The sequence below is a fragment of the Mastigoproctus giganteus genome, chromosome 4, assembly GCF_048544385.1.
Source record: "Mastigoproctus giganteus isolate SK-2022 chromosome 4, ASM4854438v1, whole genome shotgun sequence".
Classification (NCBI taxonomy): Eukaryota; Metazoa; Arthropoda; class Arachnida; order Uropygi; family Thelyphonidae; genus Mastigoproctus; species Mastigoproctus giganteus.
In genome coordinates, this window is record NC_143578.1 from 131917994 (window position 1) to 131942295 (window position 24302).

The window sequence follows — 24302 nt, forward strand, 5'->3', positions numbered from 1 at the left end:
GGAGCAGTATGGAATTGGAGGCAAATTGCTGCTATGGATAAAGGGATGGTTGAGTGGGAGAAGACAGAGAGTGGTAATCAATGGACACTGCTCTTCATGGACTAATGTTATTAGTGGAGTCCCTCAGGGTTCAGTGTTTGGTCCATTGTTGTTTTCTGTATTTATAAATGATACTGATGATGATATATCAAGCTTAATGTCCAAGTTTGCAAATGATACGAAGGTTGGCAGAGTTGTTAAGGACACTAATGAAAATACGCTGCTGCAACAGGATCTAATAAAGTTGAGCAGATGGGTTGAGAGATGGCAAATGAAGTTTAACATTAACAAATGTAAAGTACTACATATGGGAAGCAGTAACCCCAGAGTAACATATCAACTCTGTGGTACTACACTGACAGTGGTAGAGAATGAAAAAGACCTGGGAGTAATTGTGCAGGCTGATATGAAGTTTTCTGAGCAGTGCAGATGGTGGTCTGCAAGAGTAGTTCATGGTCTCTTGTCAATGATATACAGGAATTTCTCTAGCAGGATAAGGAGGTGATTATCCACTTGTATAAGGCAATGGTCAGGCCACACCTTGAGTACTGTATACAGGTCTGGAGGCCTCATTTTAAGAAGGATGTAGAGCTGTTGGAAGGAGTACAGACAAGGGCAACAAGATTAGTGAATGGAACGATGGGTTGCTCTTACAAAGAAAGGCATAAGGATGTTATGTTATGTTATGTTATTTGGTTTTTAGGAGCATTAGCAACTAAGGCCATATTGCTCCGAGGATATGCGGTGGTCATTCCGTGGCCCTTCCGCATCTGGTGGTCACGGGCTCGAACCCTGGTCTAATCAAGAAGCATGTGCTACACACTGCCGCTCCTGCCCACCTGGCTACGGAGGTGCCTAAAGGCATAAGCTTTGCAGATTAGAGTGTCTGGAGAGTAGGCACCTGCGAGGTGATCTGATTGAGGTGTATAAAGCCTTGAATGGTTTGAGCATGCTCAATGCTGATGGGATTCTTGTTCTTGCTCAGAATAATCGCCTGAGAGGCGCCTCCATAGCCAGGTGGGCAGGAGCGGCAGTGTGTAGTTGATTGGTGGAACAGACTTCTTTTGTTGTGGAAGTTGATAGCCTAAATAAATTTAAGGCTGAGCTGGACCGGTATTTGGAACGAACGGAGGGGTGAAATGGGAGCCGTTTTTTTTTTTTTTTTTTTCCGGCTGATGCTGCATAAGCTTGCTTTCTTGCATCGTATGCCTCTACCAATGCTAATGCTAAGATGGGATTTGGTTGTGAGGGTGTATTCAATGGAGAATGAGGGGACCCAGTGATGTCCATGAAAACATCACCCAAATCCGTGATACCACCACCACCACCACCAGCCTGTTTTTGTACAACCATGCAGTGTAGTTGCAGCTGTGTTCACCGTGAATATGCACCCATCTGTCAGCATGATGGATCTGGAACCAGTGGCATAGCTACCATGTAGGCAGGCAAGGCAATTGCTGCCGGGCCTGGCATCATTGGCTAATTTTATTTAATTGTTTTCATATTAATTTGTGACCTCCTTAGTTATGTGTTTGTTGTGGAAAACAAACAAGAAAGGTATTTAAAGGGTAAGTATGTTTGTTCCACAGGGTTTTTCTGGCCATCATTCTTCCTATGGAGGTTAAGACTTTCAACCTTATTATTACTCAAGATGCAATGTGTATAACAAGATTTCCGGGCAAGTTTAATCATTAATATTGATGGGCCAGAAAACGCCAGTGAACTTACGTGATTGTCTAGTGGTTTCTATAATAGTACAATAATCTCTTATGCCCTCAAGTCTTCCTTAATCTTTGTGATAAGGAGAGCCCGCGGCTTGGATTAGCGTTGTTTCATTCTGAAATCCTCCTATAAGTTAGATCTCAGAATGCCACAAAATATGGTTCCTTTACTATAAATCTTGTGCAAAGGTTTAACGTGTGGCAAAAGAAAAGGCTAGATGTATTAGTGCAGAAACAATGTTTATTGGTGAACCACAATACTACAAGTCATACACCTGAGATAATAGGTAAAATTTGGTACATACATTCATTAATATACAACGTTAATGGTACATGTGTCCAACAGGTTAGTGTTCTTCATGACTCGTGCTACATGTACTCAATAATCCAATTCGCATGTTTTAAAAGTTTGTTATTTACGTTAGACTCTAATTGGCAAGTATTATGTCAAGTAATATTACATCAGATAACGTTTTAATGAGGAGGGATGCTTATGTACTGAATTAAGAGCATAAACAAGTAGAACTTACCAGTAAATAATTGTCTGGTCTAACTATACTGGTTCTGCGTCTGTACCTCTCAGGTCCGAAAAAGAAGAACAGCAAGAACGATTAGAAGATCAAGACAAAGAAGAGCCTGAACAAGAACGAAGAACTAGCACAAGAAGAATGCCATCCTTTGTCACCCACCTGAATATATAGGTCCCCCCCTTCATGCCAATACCACGTTCTGATTGGCTAGGGAGCTCATTAATGGGGGACTAATTTCCAGGGATTGTTATTCAGGGACAAGAGACATCCAAAACAAAACTTATCGATGAGAAAAACAAATCTCATATCTAGGTGAGGTAAAAGTACCAAATATCTCAGCAGGTGTCCGCTGGGCTCGGAGGCCTGATTTCCTGCATAGGAGCTGTTCAATGTAATCAACTAGCAGCTATGAGATTCATATTTAACCTTGAAGTCTATTTTGGAAATAGATTACTCATTCCTCTCTGAAGAAGACTTGGTCAACAGCTGATAGAATAATATTAGCTCACTGTGATGTGGCCCACTTAACAAGAATCGGATTACGTTACATTTCCTGTCATTCACCTAGTAAGCTGAAGAAGACTGATAGTCACGGGATCGAATTTTTCGCTGCAAGTACAGTAGCAGACAAAAGTATGAGGTGATTTGGCTAAATAATAGCCTTTTAAGGTAAGCACTAGGTGAGAATACAGCTTTCTACATGTTATCACCTAGCGAAACTTTGTTGTGTTTCCTTGGTCTGCAACGTGAGATCACCTTTGGTATATTCTTTGGGTGAACGAAAGACAGCTAAACCCAATTTAGTTTAAGAGTGCAGTTGAGTGGGGTGCTTGGCAAGACCAATTTACCCAGGAACATTTTAAGGTTAAAAATGGTGATATATTATACTCGTATTCAGGAAAGAAGACCAATACGTCATAACCATAAATCATGTGCAGTAAGCAAAGGAAGTAAGTCAAACTGATCAGTGTTAACAATGGTTAACATAAATATAAACATTGGGACAGTCTGCACCTGTCTCGCGTCGGCACCAATCACAAGCTGTCAAAGTTACACCCTATACCAAGCTACGCTGCACTTTAAATCAAATAAAAAAGTTGATATATACTATGCAACAATAGACATTGTGATACATCAATTAAAATATAGATTTCTTAATACAAAAAATGTTGTAGATAGTTTAAAATTTTGCAACCAGAAACACACATCTTATCACACAATGAAGCTCTGCAACAAGCGGCTGTAGAATTTCAAAACCAATACAATTAAGATATTTCTGATGACTTTCCATAGCGGCTATTAAAATTTAATATCATAGGACAAGAAATTTCAAAAATTAATTCAATTCAGGACTTACGCAACCTTATTTTAATTAAAAAATCGTTATCTGCATTTGCTACAGACATTATAATGGCATGTTTTATATTCTTGACCTTGCCGGTTACTGTGGCTAGTGTCAAAAGGAGTTTTTCGAAATTAAAACATATATAAGGAACACAATAGGTCAAGATCGACTTAGCAATTTGCCCATCTTAAGCATAGAAAATGATCTAGCGAATTCTTTTGATTTCAACGAAATTATAGATATTTTTTCCGACTAAAAAGGCTAGGAGACAAAATTTTGATTAAAGTTTAAAATATGTTATAAAACTTTTTTTTGTGTATATAGACTAGATTTAACATATACAGTTGGTTACTTATTACAATGATTTGTTTTAAAATTACTCCAAAACTATTATACATGTGTATGTGTATTTTTTTCTGCGGTGTTTATTTATGTTTCTGTATATTTTATTATGTATTTTTATTTTGTCATTTATATCTGCATGTAACACATGTCATGTAATAAATGTATATATTTATTATTGTTACTGAGGTTTCATGTTTATGCATATTTTAATTCAAATCTTATTATTTATAGATATTTTTCATTTGCTTAAGGCTTGAATTTTTGTTACTGTGAAGGCATACAATGCAAGAAAGCAGGCTTATGCAGCATCAGCCAAAAAAAACGCTCCCATTTCACCCCTCCATTCGTTCCAAATGCCTGTCCAGCTCAGCCTTAAATTTATTTAGGCTATTAGCTTCCACAACAAAAGATGGAAGCCTGTTCCACCAATCAACAAAAATTCGAAACTGTGCCCCCTCAGGTTCTTAGTCTGAGCAAGAGGAAGAATCCCATCACCATTCAGCTTGCTCAACCCATTCAAGGCCTTATATTCCTCAATCAGATCACCTCACAGGTGTCTACTCTCCAGGCTACAATTTGCAGAACTTAAGCCTTTCTTGGTAAGGCACCCCTTTATTCCCCTCACCAATCTTGTTGCCCTTCTTTGTACTCGTTCTAGCAACTCTACATACTTCCTAAAATGAGGCCTCCAGACCTGTACACAGTACTCTAGGTGTGGCCTGACCATTGCCTTGTATAACGGGATAATCACCTCCCTGTTCCTGCTAGCAAAATTCCTATATATCATTGACAAGACTTCATTACCTGCCCTGGCAGCCCATCTGCACTGCTCAGCGAACTTCATTCAACTTCACTTCAGCGAACTTCAAACTTCCCGAGATTGCTTACTACCTAGTTAGCTTTATTTACTTTGTATACAGTAAATTTTTTTCACTGATCATTTTGTATGTATTTCGGTTGATCTTAATCTGTAATTAAAGCTACTGAGTTTTGTTTCACAATAATAAAAAATAGGGTTTGATATAAATTCGGTATTTTTTTTAATACATCATTTATATTTTCAAAAATGTATTCATCATATTTATTACAGTGTCTACAGAGGCAGAGGAGGAATTATTAATAGTTTAAAAATTTTTTTAATCTCATGTTTATATTTTTGCAATTTTCATTAAGTAGGGGCCCGAACATGTTCTTTGCCTCCAGGCCCAAAAAAGGGTAGCTACACCACTGGCTGGAACCTTGATTCATCGGACTATGTAACACTTTTCCAGTCATCCAATGTCCAGGAATGGTGCTCCCATGCCCAACTGCAGGGTAGAGATATCGATGACAGTCAAAGTGGACACACAAATAGGCTGCCTACTCCATATACCTATCTGCAGAGTATCCACTGGACGATGTACTCAGAAATGTTTCTCTATGTGTCCTGGTTGTAGTATGCCATTAATCAAGGGATTGTGAACTGTCTGTTGTCCTGGAGACCATGTGCCAACTGCTCTTCACCTGGACTATCACCAGTGGTGTTCTCACTGTTCTCGCAATTTGGGTGCATGTGTGTAACTCTTTGTACCATTCCTGCCACGTCACTACAGCAGTCCCTGAAAAGCTGATAACTGTGGTTGTGGCAACGTTGGCCTTGACTTGCTATTAGAACAAATCATTTAACCATTCAATCTCCATCAGGTAATTCCCTTTCTCCATTGCTAAGGATTTGTACTGACAAACTGACACATGCTACCCCTGTCAATACTACATATGCTTCACTGGTCAGTGACATCACTACTAGGTGTAGTGGGAAGCATCCACTCATGGGGAGAGGGGGTGGTCTTAATGTTTTGGCTCATGGGTGTGTGTATATATAGAGAATAATTCCAGGCATAGTAGCATTCGGTCACTACTGATTTTGTAATCAACTAATATGCATATAATCGATTATGAAAATGCTATAATTGATTACTGTAGACTACTATTATTTATAATTGATTGCTGTGATTTCATAATCAACTTATCTGCATATAAATTATTTTGATTACTGAAATAAATGTTTATTAATGATTCCAATGCCCATCACTAAATAATACATAAAAGGAAAAGAGTGAAGAAAGAGCTGAACCTTGGAGGAGAACACCAACATTAGCAGAGAAGTTAGATAGTCTTCTACTATCACTTGCAGTGAACAGTCAAAGATAAACCTGGATATACAATTGAAAAAAACAGTCGGCAATCCATAAGATGGGAGCTTACACAGAACATCTTTACGTCAAATGAAATAAAAAACCTTAAAAAGTCAGGAGAAACTTTGAGTTTCATCAAACTTTTCATTGAATTTGTCCAAAGATGGGTAACATAAGTTGATATATCATCAATAGATTGACAATGATGGAGTCCATACTGGTGATCATTGATCAGAGGGAAGGTTTCAAGATAGCCTAAGAGTTGGCATTTGATGGATTTCTCCATTACTTTGGTAAGTGCAATGGGCAATAAGTGGAAGGGATGGATATGTCATCTTGTTTAGGAATTAGCTGGATATGTGCAAATTTACAAGCAAAAGGAAAAACACCACAGGAATAACAAAATGGAAAAGGTGACACAGAACAGGAGCAAGCTCGGGAACATAGGTTTTGACAACACGTGGAGAAATGCCATCGGGTCCTGCAGTTTTCTCGACATCAAGATTTTTCAGAATTCTTCTAACATCCTTCCCTCAGAAGGCCACAGGAAGCACTGAGTGGAGTGCATTGGAGGTGGTTTAACAAGATCATCATTGTAAGAGTTGAAAGAAAAGCATGATGCTAATAAGTTGGCTTTAACATTAGCTGAGGATGCAAGAGAACTATCAAGTTATACCAGAGGTGAGAATATAGATGGACAGAAGTTGTGGCCAATAACTTTGACAAAGACCAGAACGCTTGATTACCACGCTGACAAGAAGCAAGTCTTTGAACTCTAAGTCAGTTCAAAATTGAGCTTTAATTGATTAAAATTGTTTTCAACTGTTGTGGGCTTAATTACAAGTAGGGTATGTAGCTGAGTTTTGGATGTAAGTCAATTATGTATCCCCTTGTATAAGGCAATGGTCAGGCCACACCTTGAGTACTGCTAATCAGAATGGTGAGGCAATCTGGAAGCCTCATTTTAGGAAGGATGTAGAGTTGCTAGAACGAGTACAGAGAAGGGCAACAAGACTGGTGAGGGGAACAAAGGGGTGCTCTTACCAAGAAAGGCTCAAGTTCTGCAGTGTCTGGAGACTAGGCACCTGCGAGGTGGTGATCTGATTGAAGTGTACAAGGCCTTGAATGGATTGAGCAGGCTCGATGCTGATGAGATTCTGAGATTTTTCTTCTTGCTCAGATTACAAACCTGAGGGGGCATAAACTGAAACTGAGGAAAGACAGCTGTCGAACAGATGTGCGGAAATTTGCCATTAGCCAGCAGATAGTTGATTGCTGGAACAAACTTCCATCTGTCATTGTGGAAGGTGATAGCTTAAATAAATTCAAGGAAGAAGTGCACAAACTTTTGGAGTGAATGAATAGGTGAAATGGGAAGTTTTTTTTTGGCTGATGCTGTATAAGCTTGCCTTCTGCATCAGCAGCATATCTGCATGCTAGAGCTAAATGTCTTGCTACATTCTTATCTTGAACAGTCATAAAACATTTATTGGAAATCCAAGGATGGAATGCAGAATAAAGGATTTTATCCTTACAGAAACAATTTCATTTTCATTACCTAAGCAAACCTTAGGATTGAAAGAAGCAGAAATTACTTAAATGCTCCCATTCTGCCTTCTTATAATGCCAAATCACATGAGACTGAGAATACCCACGAGAGAGAGAGAGAGAGAGAGAGAGATCTGGGGTACCTAGAGGATTACTAACATTAATTGCATACGTTGAAAAATTGTTGGTAAGGAAAATATTAAGAATATTGGGTGTATGGTTAAGATTGTTTAATATTCTGCTAGGTAAATGAACAAGTCGTGTGAGGTCATTAGTAAGGTCATGAGGTAAAAGCTTGCATATCCTGACAAGCTGGGTCTGTGTAACTAGAAAATTGAAGCCAGCTGAAGTAGTAAATATTAAAATCACCAAAGACACCACTTCACTCTTAGAAAAGTTAGATCAGAGAAAGTTGAGTTTCAAATAAAGGAAATTAAAAGTTCTAAATGATATACAGAATTTGAAGAACAACACAGACAAGAGATGAGCTGTGATGGCTCGCAGGCCTGTGAGCCAACCAAGGTATGCAAGTTCAAATATTTCCTGTTGTCGTCATGTAATTTGCTTAAAAGAAAATATTTATTTAGTTATGAATTTGACAGAATGTGGTAAAGAGGCTTTAAGCCAGAGGAGATTTCAGATTAGAAAGTCTCATACAGGACTGTGAGCATAACATAGTTATTTTCATGGTAAAGCGGTGGTGGGAATTATAATGAAGGAACAGACTGGAGTGTGAATGCTTTCCTATAAATGCAGGTGGTACCAATTAACTGTTATAAAACAGGTACCACCTGTTTTATAACAGTTAAATTCAGAAAATTAATAAAGCTATCATTTTCAAATTCAAAAATTAATACTGTTATCTTTTTAAACCTCAAGGGTATATTCGTGCTACATAAGCAGGTCCTGGTCCTCAATGCAAAACAATTACTACACATCTACTGCTGACTTAGAATAAGAAATATAGGAAATAATTTAATGTTTAGTTATTGGTTATGAATACATATTAACAGTGTTAGCACTGAAAATATGATGCAAGGAAACAAAGTTTATATAGCACTAGCAAAAAAAAAAAAAAAAAAAAATTTCAATATTCCTTCCAATAATTTGTCCAAACCTTTCTTAAATTTATTGAAAATATCCACCTCCACAATATCAGGTAGAAGTTTATTCCAACAATTCCAGAAACTGATTACTCTTTGGCCAAATGCAAATTTCTGAACATCTATCTGCAATCATCCTTTTCAAATTTAAATTATGCTCCCTTATGTACACACGGCCTCCGTAGCCGAGTGGGCAGGAGCGGGAGTGCAGTAGCACACGCTCTTTGAGTAGACCGGGGTTCAAGCCCCTGACTGCTGAATACGGTCGATCTGCCAACCCGCACTGGACCAGCGTGGCAGATTATGGTTCATTTCCCTCAGCATGAATTGTTGAGGAGGCTTCCACCGTGCAATTTTCGATAATGGCTGCACTGTACTTTTTTTACATGTTCCATCTCAGAAAGAATAAAGATGCAGTCAGTCAGTCATTTACATGGTGACAATCATATCACCATGCAAATGACAATATTCTACAGATTGCAATTTACAGAATCCCAGGTTTTCTTAGTAAGAATATCCATTTTTCATCCCCAACTCTTGCTCTTCTCTATACACTTTCCAACAGATTTAGTTCTTACTAAAATGAGATTTCCAAACCTGTATGAAGTATTCTTATGTGGCCTAACCTTTGCTTTATACAATGGGATTTTTTTTTTTTTTTTGGGCCTGCTGGCAAATCATTAATTAAAACAGCCTCATGGGCTGTTTTAATTATTTATTTGCATTTCTCAGAGAATTTCATGTCAGCCTGTACAATTACCCTTCACACTCCACTACCTTCAGTTTGGTACCACCCAGACGAAATGTTATATTCTCAGATTCATCATCATCATCATCATCAGCCATTTTCAATCCACTGCAGGATGAAGGCCTCTCCAGCAACTTTCCAGTTCCTTCTGTTTTGAGCACTGGCCATCCATTTACTACTCAAAAACTCATGAATTTCATCTATCCATCTCCGCCTTTGTCTTCCAGGTTTTCTTCTAGCTCCTCTTGGGTACCATTCTGTTATTTTCTTAGTCCATCTGTCATCATGTCTTCGAGCTATGTGTCCTGCCCAAGACCATTTTAGTTCTTTAGTTTTGATAAGAATGTCCTTTACTTGAGTTTGCTGCCTAATCCATGTGTTTCTCTTCTTATCTAACAGTCTGATTCCCAATATAATTCGTTCCATTCTTCGCTGTGTAGTTCTTAGCTTCTCTTCCATTCTTTTGGTGAGTGCCCAAGTTTCACTTCCATAAGTCATGGTGGGGAGTATACATTGATTCATTATTTTACGTTTCAGACAAACTGGGATATTGCTCTTCAGTATGTGACTATATTTCCTGAATGCTATCCATCCAAAATTTATTCTTCTCTTGACTTCCAGCCATTTATCATTATTACAGCTAATAACTTGTCCCAGATAAGTATATGACTCCACCTTTTCAATTACTGCTCCATCAATCATTATTTCCCTTTCTGTGGCATACTTGTTCATCATTACTTTTGTTTTAGCCATATTCATCTTTAGTCCAAAATCCTTACTAACTGTGCATAACTGATTAAGATTTTCCTCTAATTCTTTGGGATCGTGGCTTATGACCACAATGTCATCTGCAAATCGTAAATGGTTTAGGTACTCTCCGTTCACATTGACTCCTTTCTGCGACCAGTCTAATCTTCTGAAAGCTTCCTCAGGGCAGCAGTAAACAGCTTCGGAGATATTGTGTCTCCTTGTCAAACTCCTTTCTCGATATTAAATTTGCTACTGTCTTTGTCTAGTCTAATAAAGGATGTAGCACTCTCATATATTTTCTTCAAAATCATAATATATGGAGTATCTATGCCTTGTCTTTCCAGTGCCCCAAACATTGCCTTATGCTGTATGGAGTCAAATGCTTTTCATAATCCACAAATGCCAGGCATAATGGTGTTTTATATTCATTTGCTTTCTCCATTAGCTGTGATATTACGTGAAGGTGATCCATAGTTGAGAATCCCGTCCTAAAGCCAGCTTGCTCTTTCGGTTGATTCTCATCAAGTATTCTTTCTAATCTGTTAGTAATGACCCTTGTGAACAACTTGTAGATATGGGATAACAAGCTAATTGGTCTATAATTTCCAATTTCTGATTTATCTCCTTTCTTATGCAGCAAAACTATGATTGCATTATTCCACTGCTTAGGCATCACACCTTTTCTAATGCACTTTGTGAAGAGCCTTGCCAGTTTTTGTGTTATGTCTCTTCCTCCCAATTTTAACAACTCTACAGTAACTTCATCTTCCCCCGGGGCTTTCCGATTCTTCATTTTCTTCAATGCATGTTCTACCTCATCAGGAAGAATATCGGGTATGTCGTATGTGTTGCTACTTTGCAATCCATCTTCCCCACTGCTGGTATCATTCCCTCGCTCCTTGTATAGTTCTCTATAGTAGTCTTCTGCTATTTGAATTATGCCTTCTCTGCTGTTTATAAGTACACCATCGCTATTCTTCAGTTTCAGTATCATTTGTCTTTCTGTATTACTGCTCATGGCTGCTGATTTAAATCCTTTGTTTTCCCTTAATGCTTGTTCTACTTTTCTTGTGTTAAATCTTCTTATGTCCTCTCTGAGTCTCTTTCTAATGGCTTTGCATAACTCAGTATACTCAATTTTCTCCCTGTCAGTGTTTTTCTTGCTCTTCATTTGTCGTCTTCGGTTCATCATAACAAGTGTTTCTTGACTAATTTTTTCTTCTTTGGATTTCTGTTTCCCTATAGGTTTCTTGGGCTTTATCACTTTCAGAAAGTTGTAATATTCCTCATCAATATCTTGGTCCTGAGCAGTCTGCAGAAGCTCAAACTTGTTCTTAAGTTCCAGTACATACTGCTTTTTCTCCTCCTCTGTTATTTCAAAGACCTTTGTATTATTTACTCGAGTCAGTTTTTTCCTTTCCTTTCCTACATCTATATGAAGTGTACATCTTACCATTCTGTGATCACTTCCAACATTTACCTTATTCAGGACGGTAACGTCATTCACAATATATCTTCTGTTAGTGAGGATGAAGTCGATTTCATTAGTTGTTAATCCATTTGGACTCTTCCATGTCCACTTTCTGTTCACCCTTTTCTTGAAAAAAGTGTTCATTACTGACATTCCTTGAGATTCTGCAAATTCCACAAGTCTTTCACCTCTTTTATTTCTTTCACCAATTCCAAAATTTCCTATAGTTCCTCTTTCTGTGCTGTTTTGCCTTTTTCCAACCTTAGCATTGAAGTCCCCCATAATAATAGTGTAGTGGGTTTTCTGCTCATCTAGAAGACTCTCAATTTCAGTGTACATTTCTTCAACCTCTTCATCATCATGGCTCGATGTTGGTGCATAAATCATTATAATCTTTAGCTTGTACCTCTTAGAAATCTTGAGTATTAGTCTTGACACCCTTGGTGATGTACTTTTGAATTCCAAAATGTTGTGTTTAAAATCTTTATGGACCAGAAACCCAACTCCACCTTCACTCCTTTCACTGTTTCCATTGGTGTACAGCAGATTTCCACTTGATAAACTTATAAGTGATTCATTTCTTCTTCTTGTTTCAGCCAAACCAATGATATTCCAATTCACATTTTCTAATTCCTTTTCCAGCTCTAATATCCTGTCTTCACCGATGAGTGATCGTACGTTATAACAGGCCAAGTTCAATTTCCGTGCTTGGCAGTCTGGTCGTACCCAGAGATTCTTAGCACCCTCTGCTTCCACTCTGATCCTCTCGCTGCCGTAAGAGGGGGAGTGAAAGCTGCTGGGGACTGAGGGCCATTTGTATTGTTGTGCTCTCATTGCTGGAGGGTTTGGTCTTTTCCTCTTCACGCTGACCAGGCGTCTTGAAGAGAACCACTCTACACGTTCGTTGCCACCTAAGTGACGTAACAGGGCTTACCATCGAGAAGGTGTGCATGAGTGGATTTTAGGGAGGCAGGCCAACCGGACTTCTCCTAAATCTTCTGTAATAGAGAGATATTGGATCCATCAGTGTTTTAGGCTGAGTGTCTGATAACACACAGGATACCTGTTCCCCTCTAAGCCCCATTCTCAGATTACTGGTACCCAAATGTAGTGCTTTGTATTTATCACCATTAAACCCCAACTACCATCTACCAGCCCATCTGCTGAGTTTCTTCAGATCCCCTTGATGTACCATGCCCTGATTATTGTCATTAACCACTTTTGTATCATTAGAAAACTTTGAAGTCAAACTTGAAATGCCTACATCAATATCATTAATAAATATCAAAAACAGTAAAGGGCCTAACATTGACTATGTGGAACCCCACTTATCACAGTAATCCATGAAGAGAAGCGGCTGTACGACTCTGTCTCTCACCAAGTGACCACCCCTTTATCCTCTAGAAACTTTCCCCTAATGTCACATTGCTCCAATTTATACAAATGCATATGTGGTACTTATCAAAAGCTTTACTGAAATATAAGTACAGTAAACCCCCGCTATTCGCGGTATCTGTATTCGCGGTTTCGCGTATTCGCGATCGCTGATTTAATATAAAATGAAACCTAAAAAAATGTGAATTTTAAAGCGCCGTGAATATTATCCGCCATAAAAAAACATGGGAGTGGCTACAATTATCTTTCCCAGTCAAAACAGCGCTCAGTGGGTGGGGGGAGAGGGGTGACAAAATCGCGAGCGTGGATGTTTCTCGCTAATCCTTGTTCAGTATGTGTTATGCGCTTGTAATGGAAGTTTTTGTCGTTTGCTTTTAATTTATATGCTTATAAATTAAATAAATTTATCAATTTATAAATTGATATGCTTACAAAAGTGATAAATCTACCGTTTTGCAGTGTAAAACAGACTTTTTCGAGTGTGTTAATGGACGAAAGTGACTATTGTGGACAAGTTCTTTCTAACCCGTACAAAAATATGGCTACGAATAACAAGAGAAATGTGAAAATATCAAAGGTGATGACATTAGCGAATAAAATTGAGTTATTAGACAAAATTTCTAATGGTCAAAGTGTCTCCTCAGTGGCAAAACATTATAAAATCAATGAGTCAACGTTACGATCAATCAAAAAATCGGAAGAAAAAATTCGCCGTAGTGTCCGTGAAAACGCGCTAATTGTTTCAAAAATTTGCTCTGTAACTCGTGATGTTAAATTAGAAAAAATGGAAAAGGCTTTAAATCTGTGGATAGAAGACCGAACTCAAAATAAAATTCCGTTAAATTCACTCATCATTCGTGAAAAGGCAAAACTCCTTTATCAACACTTTAGCGAAACTGGTGATAGCACTGGCGGGATAAGTTTTTTAGCTAGCAAAGGCGCTGGTTTGAAAGATTTGTTTGAAATTTCTAATAAATATTACATTTAATATTAAATTGTTTCTTATTTTCATTTCGATGCCATATGCTTGCATTTCACTACTGTCTATGTACATAGTCATATTATGAAGGTACATATAACACATACATAGACAAAATTTTAGACTAGTTTTTCTTATATATTTCATACTTTGGAACGGAACCCCTTTATTACTATGGGAGCCATAACTCAGTATTCGCGTTTTCGGTATTCGCGACATTTCTCAGGAACGTAACCCCCGCGAATAGCGGGGGTTTACTGTATATGATATCAAAATTAAACTTTGCATCCAGATCCTTTGTTACTGCATCATAGTAGCTAATGAGAACGGTGAGGCAGGATCTTAATTTAGCAATCCATGCTGTGATTACCTTATGGCCCACTTCTATCAAGATGCTCTTGCATTACTTCTTTAACTAATGATTCCATTACTTCCCTAGCACAGTGGTTAAACTCACACTTTAAAAAAATACATCATTTCATAGTTTTCTTGGACACAACATCAAAAACATAATTTTCCCAATTTTTAATGAAAAATAAAAATATTCTGTGACTTTTAGAATGCAGACAACTTGGACTTAGCCCCTTGTGAGGTTGCTATATTTGACACCATGTCCCAAATTTAAAAAAAAATAACGAATTTCACTATGATATTATTTATTTATAGAACATATATGCATATATAAAGTACAGTATTAAGAGATTCTCAGAAATGTTAAGATTAGTAGCAATTTTGGCATATCAATAGATTCTGTGAAATGAAAAGAAATGAATTATAATTCAATCCCCTCCACTGTTACACGTAGAGCAATTGAAGTAATGGTATCCTATTTATCATTTGTATTTGTTTAATCTTTTTTTTATTGAAAATTGAAGTCGATTTTTGTCACAAATTTTAGCATTAGTAGAGGCATATGATGCAAGAAAGCAAGCTTATGCAGCATCAGCCAAAAAAAAAAAAAAAACACCCCCCTTTCACCCCTCCATTTGTTCCAAATACCTGTCCAGCTCAGCCTTCAATTTATTTATGCTATCAACTTCTACAACAAAGGACGGAAGTCTGTTCCACCAACCAACTACCCGCTGGCTAAAGGCAAATTTCCACACATCTATCCTACGTGTGTCTTTCCTCATTTTGAATTTATGACCTCTCAGGTGATTATTCTGAGCAAGAGGAAGAATCCTATCGGCATTGAGCATGCTCAAACAATTCAAGGCTTTATACACCTCTATCAGATCACCTCACCGGTGCCTAGTCTCCAGACACTGTAATTAGCAAAACTTAAGCCTTTCTTTGTAAGAGCAACCCTCTGTTCCATTCACCAATCTTGTTGCCCTTCTCTATACTCTTTCAGCAGCTCTACATCCTTCTTGAAATGAGGCCTCCAGACCAAGGTGTGGCCTGACCATTGCCTTATACAAGGGAATAATCACCCCCTTATCCCTGCTAGAAAAATTCCTGTATATCAATGACAAGACACCATGAGCTACCCTTGCAGCCCGTCTGCACTGCTCAGAAAACTTCATATCTGCCTGCACAATTACCCCCAGGTCCTTTTCATTCTCTACCACTGTCAGTGTAATACCACAGAGTTGATACGTTGCTCTGGAATTACTGTTTTCGATATGTAGTACTTTACGTTTGTCAATGTGAAACTTCATTTGCACCTCTCAGCCCATCTGCTCAATCTTTCCAGATCCTGTTGCAGCAGCATAGCGTCAGTAGTGTCCTTAACAACATTGCGAACCTTTGTATCGTCTGCAAACTCTGACATTAAGCCTGATATACCATCAACAACATTTATAAATACAGAAAACAACAATGGACCCAACACTGAATCCTGAGGGACTCCACAAATAACACTAGTCCACGATGAGCAGTGTCCATTGATTACCACTCTGTCTTCTCCCCTTCAACCATCCCTTTATCCATAGCAGAAATTTGCCTCCACTGCCACACTGCTCCAATTTGTGCAGGAGTCTTCCATGTGCAACAGCATCAAAGGCCTTTCTAAGATCCAAATATATAATATCATAGTTATTCCCTGCATCCAGTTCTTTTGTGACTGCATCATAGTATCCAATCAAATTGGTCAGGCAAGACTTTCCCTTAACAAAACCATGCTATGTCTGAGCTATAACTGAAGTCTTGTCTAGATGATCCTGCAGTGCTTCTTTAACCAGTGCCTCAATTAATTTTCCTGGATATCTAGTTTTACTGGAATAATGGAAAAAAAGATATACTCTAACAGATTTATATTCTCCTATTTAAATCTCCAACCAGTACTATTCTTTCTGTCACTAGTTTTTAGTGCTTTGTATTTCATCTGTTTCTGGGCCTTCAGATGGACTGTATGTACACACAAATTTCATCACCCATCTTTTCATCTTAAATTTTGTCCACATAACTCTACTTATATTCATACGGTTAAGGAGGCTACGGGAGCCACTTGTTTCACAAGCTGGCTAAGTGGAATTTTATTTTTTGATTTTTTTTTTATATAATTGCAAAATAAAAACATACTGGGATCAAGTTAAACCAACCTTACAGATAACAGAGCCTCCAATAATTAGCATTCTACTGTAATTACATGTTACACCTAATACAGTATAAAAATAGCAATTAAAAAATATACTTACACAAGTGCAAATAATGATCCCAGATCTTGAAACCTCAGTTAAAGCAAAATATATATATATATATATATATAATTACTATTGTAAGAATATAATTGGTACTATATAGGTATTCAAAGTGTATTAAAACATTCGCATAAAAGTACTCAGCGGGCCATAAGGCCAAAAGAACATATAAAGACTAAGATAGCCTGTGTTGGTTTACATTGCTGCACCCTAGAAATAAACATATAATTAGCAATAAAAATATATAAAATAAATTTTTTTTTATTATTTCTTCATTATCGTAATCCTGTTTGTGTCCATAAAATACCATCCTTTAACCCTTCGTAGTTATACCAGGATCCCATACTAAAGGGTTGGGCAGCTATGCTCCGGGTATATCCTAAGTACCATTATAAAAAGCTATTTTTTTTGCTTTTCGCTTTTTACTTTCTTACTCTAAAATTTTATACCTCAAGATCTATTAGAGAAATTTGAGGGAAATTGAGATACTATTACTATACTTATTCTTACCTCCTTTCTCCTTATGTCAGCATAAGCTTTCTTTTGCCTACGTATAAATAAATAAAAAACACCACATCTGAAAAAATTATGGTTGGCACTCTTTTTCTGTATATTCCTTTCAAAGCTATCTGTCGGGCTAGCTGTTATCTTGCCTGTTTGCTGTTAAATTTAAAGTTTAGCATAGATTGCCTTTATTTTTAATTATTTGGACCTAGTTAAACAGGCAGATAACAATCAGAAACAGATAGCTTTTAGATTACAGATTGATGTAACGTTCAATCCAATCTACAATTTGATGGCATTAATCTGATCTGACATACCTTTTACATCTATTCCAATATTTTATAATAGATTAAACACACACACACACACACACACACACACACACACACACACACACACACACACACACACACACACACACACACACACACACACACACACACACACACACACACGATGAAACTTGAATTTGAAGGATTCTTTCCTAGAAAATTTGAATTATTCAAGATGTGTTTTTAAGATTAAACAGTAAAGATATAACAACCAAAAATAACTACCAACCATTGCACTGTGTGCTTTAATAACAATATAAATGTATTTAGTAGAAGAAGCCTTAAAATATAATATTATTTATATATATTCTTATATATAATTGTTATTTCATGTTCTTTATAATTACATATATGAGCAATATGACATAATTACTGCAACACAAAAAATTGCAGAATAATGATCAATAACAAACATAATGTCATATAAAGAAAAATGTACGAAATACAATCAAATCAGTAAAATCATTCAAAATTGCTATGTTTTTATTTATGAGGAGGAAATATACTGTTATATATACTTTAACTACTACTTCTTGTTTTTCTCCTTATCCTTCACAACAGTAATAACATCACTGACAGTTTTAAAATAAATTTCCTGTCAGTCAATTTATTCTTAAAGTGATCCAAACACTGAACAGTATTCAGTGTTTGGATCACTTGTGCCAATGCGTGAATTTTTTAGTAAACTTCATCACCATCTTTTTCTTCATTCCTCAGAGTAGTAGCAGTTACTTCTCTTATTATCTTAACATCAAAAATATTTGTATATGGCAATGGTTAGGCCATATCTTGAGTACTGCATACAGGACTGGAAGTCTTGTTTTAGGAAGAATGTGGATATGTTGGGGTGGATGCAGAGAAGAGCAACAAGATTAGTCAGGGACACAAAAGGGTACCCTGACAAAAAAAAAAAAAAAAGAAAAGACAATTTCTGAAAATTACAGCATATGGAAACTAGGCACTTGTGGAAAGACTTAACTGAAGATTTTAAGGCCTTAAATGGATTGAGTAAATTAAATGCAGATGGCATCCTAACTATTGCTTGAATGAGAAGGGAACACGCAAGAGGACAAATTTAAATTGAAAAAGGATGGTTGCAAGCAATGTTCCCTCTAACTTTTAATGGCCTGTGTGTGTAAAAATTTCAAGTTGTGCAATTTTTTTTCCATTGACAAAAACTTCTGCACACTAAATTGAGTGTATGTAAAATTGTAAACCTGAAATTATTATTTTTTAATATTCCAGTGGTTTTCAACTGGGGTGCCACAACAACATTCCAAGGGTGCCACATAATTTGGGTTTAAGTTACTTAAACTTATTCTTTTTTAAAAATTTATATCACAGTTTACGAAGCTTTAAAAACAGGAATCAAGAGAAGATTATGAAAATTTATTTATGTTTTTTATATGATTGAAGATTTAATGGAAGGGGAAACACATTTTACCATAATAACATAAAAACTCGCCCAATTCCAGCTATCGGTATATTGCAAATGCAATAAGATCGAGTTTACTACCAGTTTATAATTATATTGCACTAACAGAAAAGCCCAATGAACCGGGAACTGCAAATTGTTTTTATTGTTTTAATGTAGTGACCTACAGAAATGTGCTTTAGTAAAATGTGAGCTTGCCTAATGTGTTTCCACCCTAATGAAAGAATCGCAACTTTGTGGCAAACGGAAGTTAATTCAGAGTGGTAGGGTAAGCACACGGCAGAAGTATCGCAGTGCAAAAGGTTAAAGAAGAAAAACTAATCTTAGAAAAAACTAGTATTCATTTTCATTACAGTAATATGACTAAAGAGATTATTGAATAATCGGCTACGTTTACCTAAGTACTGTAATGACCTGTTGCCAACACAAATTTCAGTTAGTGTAATACCCTTGATAGCAAGATGAAGGCAAAAAAGAAGATAAAGGTGGAGGTTCCAGTAAAGAAGGAATAATTATAACTGTTCCCTCTTCAAGCAAGTCTGCTGTGAAGGTGGAGAAATAAAATCGTAAGTATTTGGAACATGGATTTACTTGGTGAGGGGATAAAGAAGATAAAGGTGGAGGTTCCAGTAAAGAAGGAATAATTATAACCGTTCCCTCTTCAAGCAAGTCTGCTATGAAGGCAGGGAAGAAAAATCATCAATATCTAGACATTAGAAAACAGGCCTTGTGGCCGGGTTGCATTATATCATCAAAGTTTCTTGCGACAACCGAATAACTGGTTAAAATAAATTTATTAAAACAAAAATGATATATACATAAGATAAAACAGAAATAAAATAAGATAAAAGCGTTAAAATACAATAAAATAAAAGCATTAAAATATAATATAATATAATAAAAGCATTAAAATACATAGCAGCTTTCGAAGCGAAGTGCCTCTTCATCAGCTGATTGTTGCGAACTTCTGGAAATAGTTCGAAGACTTCCAAAGTCTATGCTGCCACAAGAAGTACTTCGCTTCATACTACAACAAAAACTCCTGGATAATGTGCTTGGTGTTTCTGTTGCTCTAAGGATCTTACTCACACTTCCAGTATCAGTGACAAGTGGTGAACGTAGTTTCTCAAAGTTAAAACTTATAAACACTTACATACGCTCTGCAATGTTGGAAAAGAGACTAGTTGGCTAGGCAACTATATCAATTGAACATGCCAAGGCATCAGTACTTGATCTGGTTGAATTGGTGACAAAATTTTCAAAGGAAAAGGCACACAAAGTGAAATTTTGATGTGCCTGAAATTGAAACTTTTATGAGATGTTTATAACTCTGTTTGTCTGTTTTTTGTTTGTTTCTCTATCTGACCGTAAGCAAAATATTGTGGTAACATGACGGGTTGGTTATGCCAAGTAAGGTTAAATAGTATATATACTTAAAGGTGTGTGAAGTAAAAGGTTTTAATGTTGTGTTGCCAATGGTGGAGATTTGTGTGTCAAAATATTTTCTTTTGTATTTGCGAAAGATAATCAGATTGATTATTAATTATTCTTGCAATTTAAAATAAATTTAGCAGTTTCAAGTTTTGTGCTTTTTATTTTTTCTACAAAACATTTATTCTTAAAAATTGAAGTTGGCAATTTATTTTTAGGGGGTACAAGTAGCTCGCCTTGCCTAGGGCACAAAATAGTCTGGCACTGGCCCTGGACACACAGATGTAACATATGTGGAGGGAAAGCTAGCTCCAACAACAAGAATGAAGAATGCCTGACTTTCACAAGTAAAACAGTTCTGATTAAGAAAAAAAAAAAAGTCGCATACTGTCTTGAGATTTTTTTAAACAATCAACCTGCAAAGAAAAACAAATGTTAAAAGCGTGGCATACTCTTATGCTGCTGGTAAAAAATACATATCACTTTGGTAGTGCCAATGTAGGCTACCAAAAAAATGCAGGGAAACATAGCAGTAACATGTGCAGAGGGTAAATCAGCTCTGATAATAAGAATGAAGCATAGTTGACATTCACACAAAAAACATCTCCAATTTGAAATTAAAATGTCATATACTGTTTGGAAATTATTTAACAATGATCATGCATACAAAAACAAATGCTATGTACTTCTTATGCACTGGCAAAACATCAACGTAACTACTTTTTATGAGATGACATGAGCTGCCAAACATACAAGTGCAAAAATACTTTATACAGTAATGTCAGAAGTGTTATCAATAAAATGAGTGAATTCGAACTGCTGGTTAGGACAATTAATGTTGACATAATAGGGCTTACAGAAACGTGGTGCCACCTGGAGATAAGGGATGATGAGTTTCAGTATGGTATGTATAATGTATTTAGGAAGGATAGGGAAGATAGAAGGGGTGGTGGGGTCATGCTTCTTATCAAAAGTAGCCTGAACACAACGAAATGTTTCCCGGATTCATACATTTTGCATGCTAGTATAGAATCCGTATGGTGTGAAATAGTTGGAAGCAAAGGTATAATGAGAGTGGGAGTAATCTACAGGCCAGGTGATTGCGAAGATTATGATGAGAGCCTCTACATGCAAATGGCCAAGTAAGCGTGATGTCTTATTATGGGTGATTTCAATTTGCCTTTAATTGATTGGAGCAAATGGGAAGTAATTGACATAATAGGGCTGACAGTACAGGCAACAGTAGCCGGAAATGATTACGGAGTTCTACGGTGGACGTTTGAAGAGAGAGGCAGCAGTAGTTAAAGGCAAAGGAATGGGTTATAAGGAAATTATGATGCCTTAAGGTGCTACATGGCCTTTATTAACTGGGTAGATACCTCACAGAGAGCGAATACAATTGAATTATAGTATACCTTTAAACCATTAATCACAGAAGCCCTAAATGCTTATATACCATTAAAAAAATACTCCACGAGGAAGATTCCAAGTTGGATGAATAATGAAGTTGCCAAATTACTTTAGCAGAAAAAGACGGAATGGAAAAGTTACAGAGCAATAAAAAGTACTGAAGCCTATAACAGCTATAAATTGATCTATAATAATGCCACTGAAAAGGTTAGGCTGGCAAAGGTAGATTAAAGGCAGTTGGCAAAGGCAGATCAGGTATATGATATCAAAAAATAATTTTGATATCATATACCTGAATTTTAGGAAAGCTTTTGATACTGTTGCACATGGAAGATGACTGTACAAATAGGAGCAGTGTGGCATTAAGGGAAGTGACCTTAGTGGGGAGTAATTCTTCGCACATATAAATGCAAAGAAGAGGAGGACAAATCAGATCGGACCCTTATGTAATTGATGTGGGATAGTATTAGATACCCCAGCTGAAGCTGCAGATAAACTCAACAGTTACTTTGCATCGATATTTACATAAGAAAAACCCTTCATGTCAATGAGAAATTCTGGGAGTGAAGTTGAAAAAAAATTTAATTAATGATGTTGAAATTTCACATGATTATTTAATGAAAAAAACTTTCGAGCCTACATGCCAGTAAGACTCCTGGGGTTGATAGCATTTACCCTATAATCTTAAGGGAGGTGGCAAGTGAGTGCAATGAACCACTGAGGCTAATTATGAAAGCATCACTGAATTCAGGAGTGATTCCATTGGATTGGAAAAGTGCCAATGTACCTCCAAAACATAAGGGCGATTCTAAGAGTGAAGTGGAAAATTACCGTCCAGTTAGCATAACTTCAGTAGTAGGGAAAATCATGGAGACTATGATCAAGGGTGGAATTCAGGATCACTTAGATAGAAATGGAATTCTGATGGATACTCAGCATGGTTTTGTATAGGGAAATCACGTTTAACTAATCTGGTCAGCTATTTTGACAGGGTCACTCAAGAGCTGGACTTAAGGAATAATTTCGACATTGTTTATTTGGATTTCAGCAAAGCATTTGACTCAGTCCCACATGAGCAGTTACTCTATAAGCTGGAACAGGTTGGAATCACAGGGAAAATCCTTAGTGGATAGCTGGATGGCTTTAGGGCAGGAGGCAGAGAGTTGTGATAAATGGTTATTCCTCAGATTGGTTTGATGTAAGAAGTGGGGTTCCCCAAGGATCAGTATTAGGACAATTGTTATTTTTGATTTTCATAAATGACATCGATGAAGGGATAGAGGGCATGATGTCTAAATTTGCAGATGATGTAAAGATTGGTACAGTAGTTAATGATTGCCGCCAAGCAGAGCTTATTCAGAATGATCTAGATAGACTTTAGAGATGGTCAGAAAAATGGCAGCTGTGCTTTAACCCAGCAAAGTGTAAGGTATTGCACCTCGGGAACAGTAACCCCAAAATAACTTATACACTTGGCAGAGTTGAACTAAAGCCAGTAGTGGAGGAAAGGGACTTGGGTATTATGATACGGTCAGATATGAAGTTCTCTGAGCATGGTAGACTGGTTTCAAGGAGGGCCCACGGTGTCCTATCGATGATTTATCGAACAATCACTAGTAGAGAAAAGGACATTGTATAAAGTTATTGTTAGACCTGGAATACATTTGGAATACTGTGTTCAAGTATGGAGACCGCACCTAAAGAAAGACATTGTTGTTCTTCAAAGGGTCCAGAGATGGGTAACTCGCCTGGTGAGATCAGCAAAAGGGCTCCTATATGAGGAAAGATTTTGGATATGTGGGTTGCAGAGGTTGGAAACTAGGCACCTTAGAGGAGACCTGATTGAGGTGTTTAACCTTCACTTTACTGGAATCAAGATTATCACCAATCAACATAATTTTAGTTTTACACACATTCAGAAACAATCCTTTTTCTTACTTGCTTCACATACTCTCCTCAGAATTTCTTTAAGATGATTCTTAGAATTACAAATTAGCACAGTATCATCTGCATAACGAAGGTTGTTTATCTTCAGTCCTTCAATTTTGATGCCAGTCTCTAAATCTTCCAAAGCTTCACATGTGATATCTTCGGCATAAAGATTTAAAAGGTGAGGTCGCAAAATACAGCACTGCCTGACACCGTTACCTATTGGGAAAAAGTCCATGTTTCCCATGTTGGTTCAGCGAGTTATAAATTACTGGAATAAGTTGCCTACACGGGTGGTAGAGGCTGACAGTTTGGGGAAATTCAAAGGTCATCTGGATAGTACCTTCGGGTGAGGGTAGCGCATAGGATGATAGGTTTAATTTCCTTTTCCTTTATTAATTATTATTATTTATTTATTTTTTTTTTTTATCATTGTTTTATTTGGGTTTTTTTTTTTTTTTTTTTGGCTGG

The 24302-nt window shown here is 37.0% G+C and overlaps 1 protein-coding gene across 1 annotated transcript in view; it reads right to left on the reverse strand.

The window, feature by feature from the left end:
* Positions 1-24302, reverse strand: part of LOC150087067 (BRISC and BRCA1-A complex member 1-like) — a 117661-nt gene that overhangs the window by 46136 nt on the left and 47223 nt on the right. The window contains exon 5 of the mRNA XM_090372363.1: positions 16788-16812. Within this exon, the coding sequence (XP_090228489.1) occupies positions 16788-16812 (25 nt within the window). The remainder of the gene's footprint in view (positions 1-16787; positions 16813-24302) is intronic.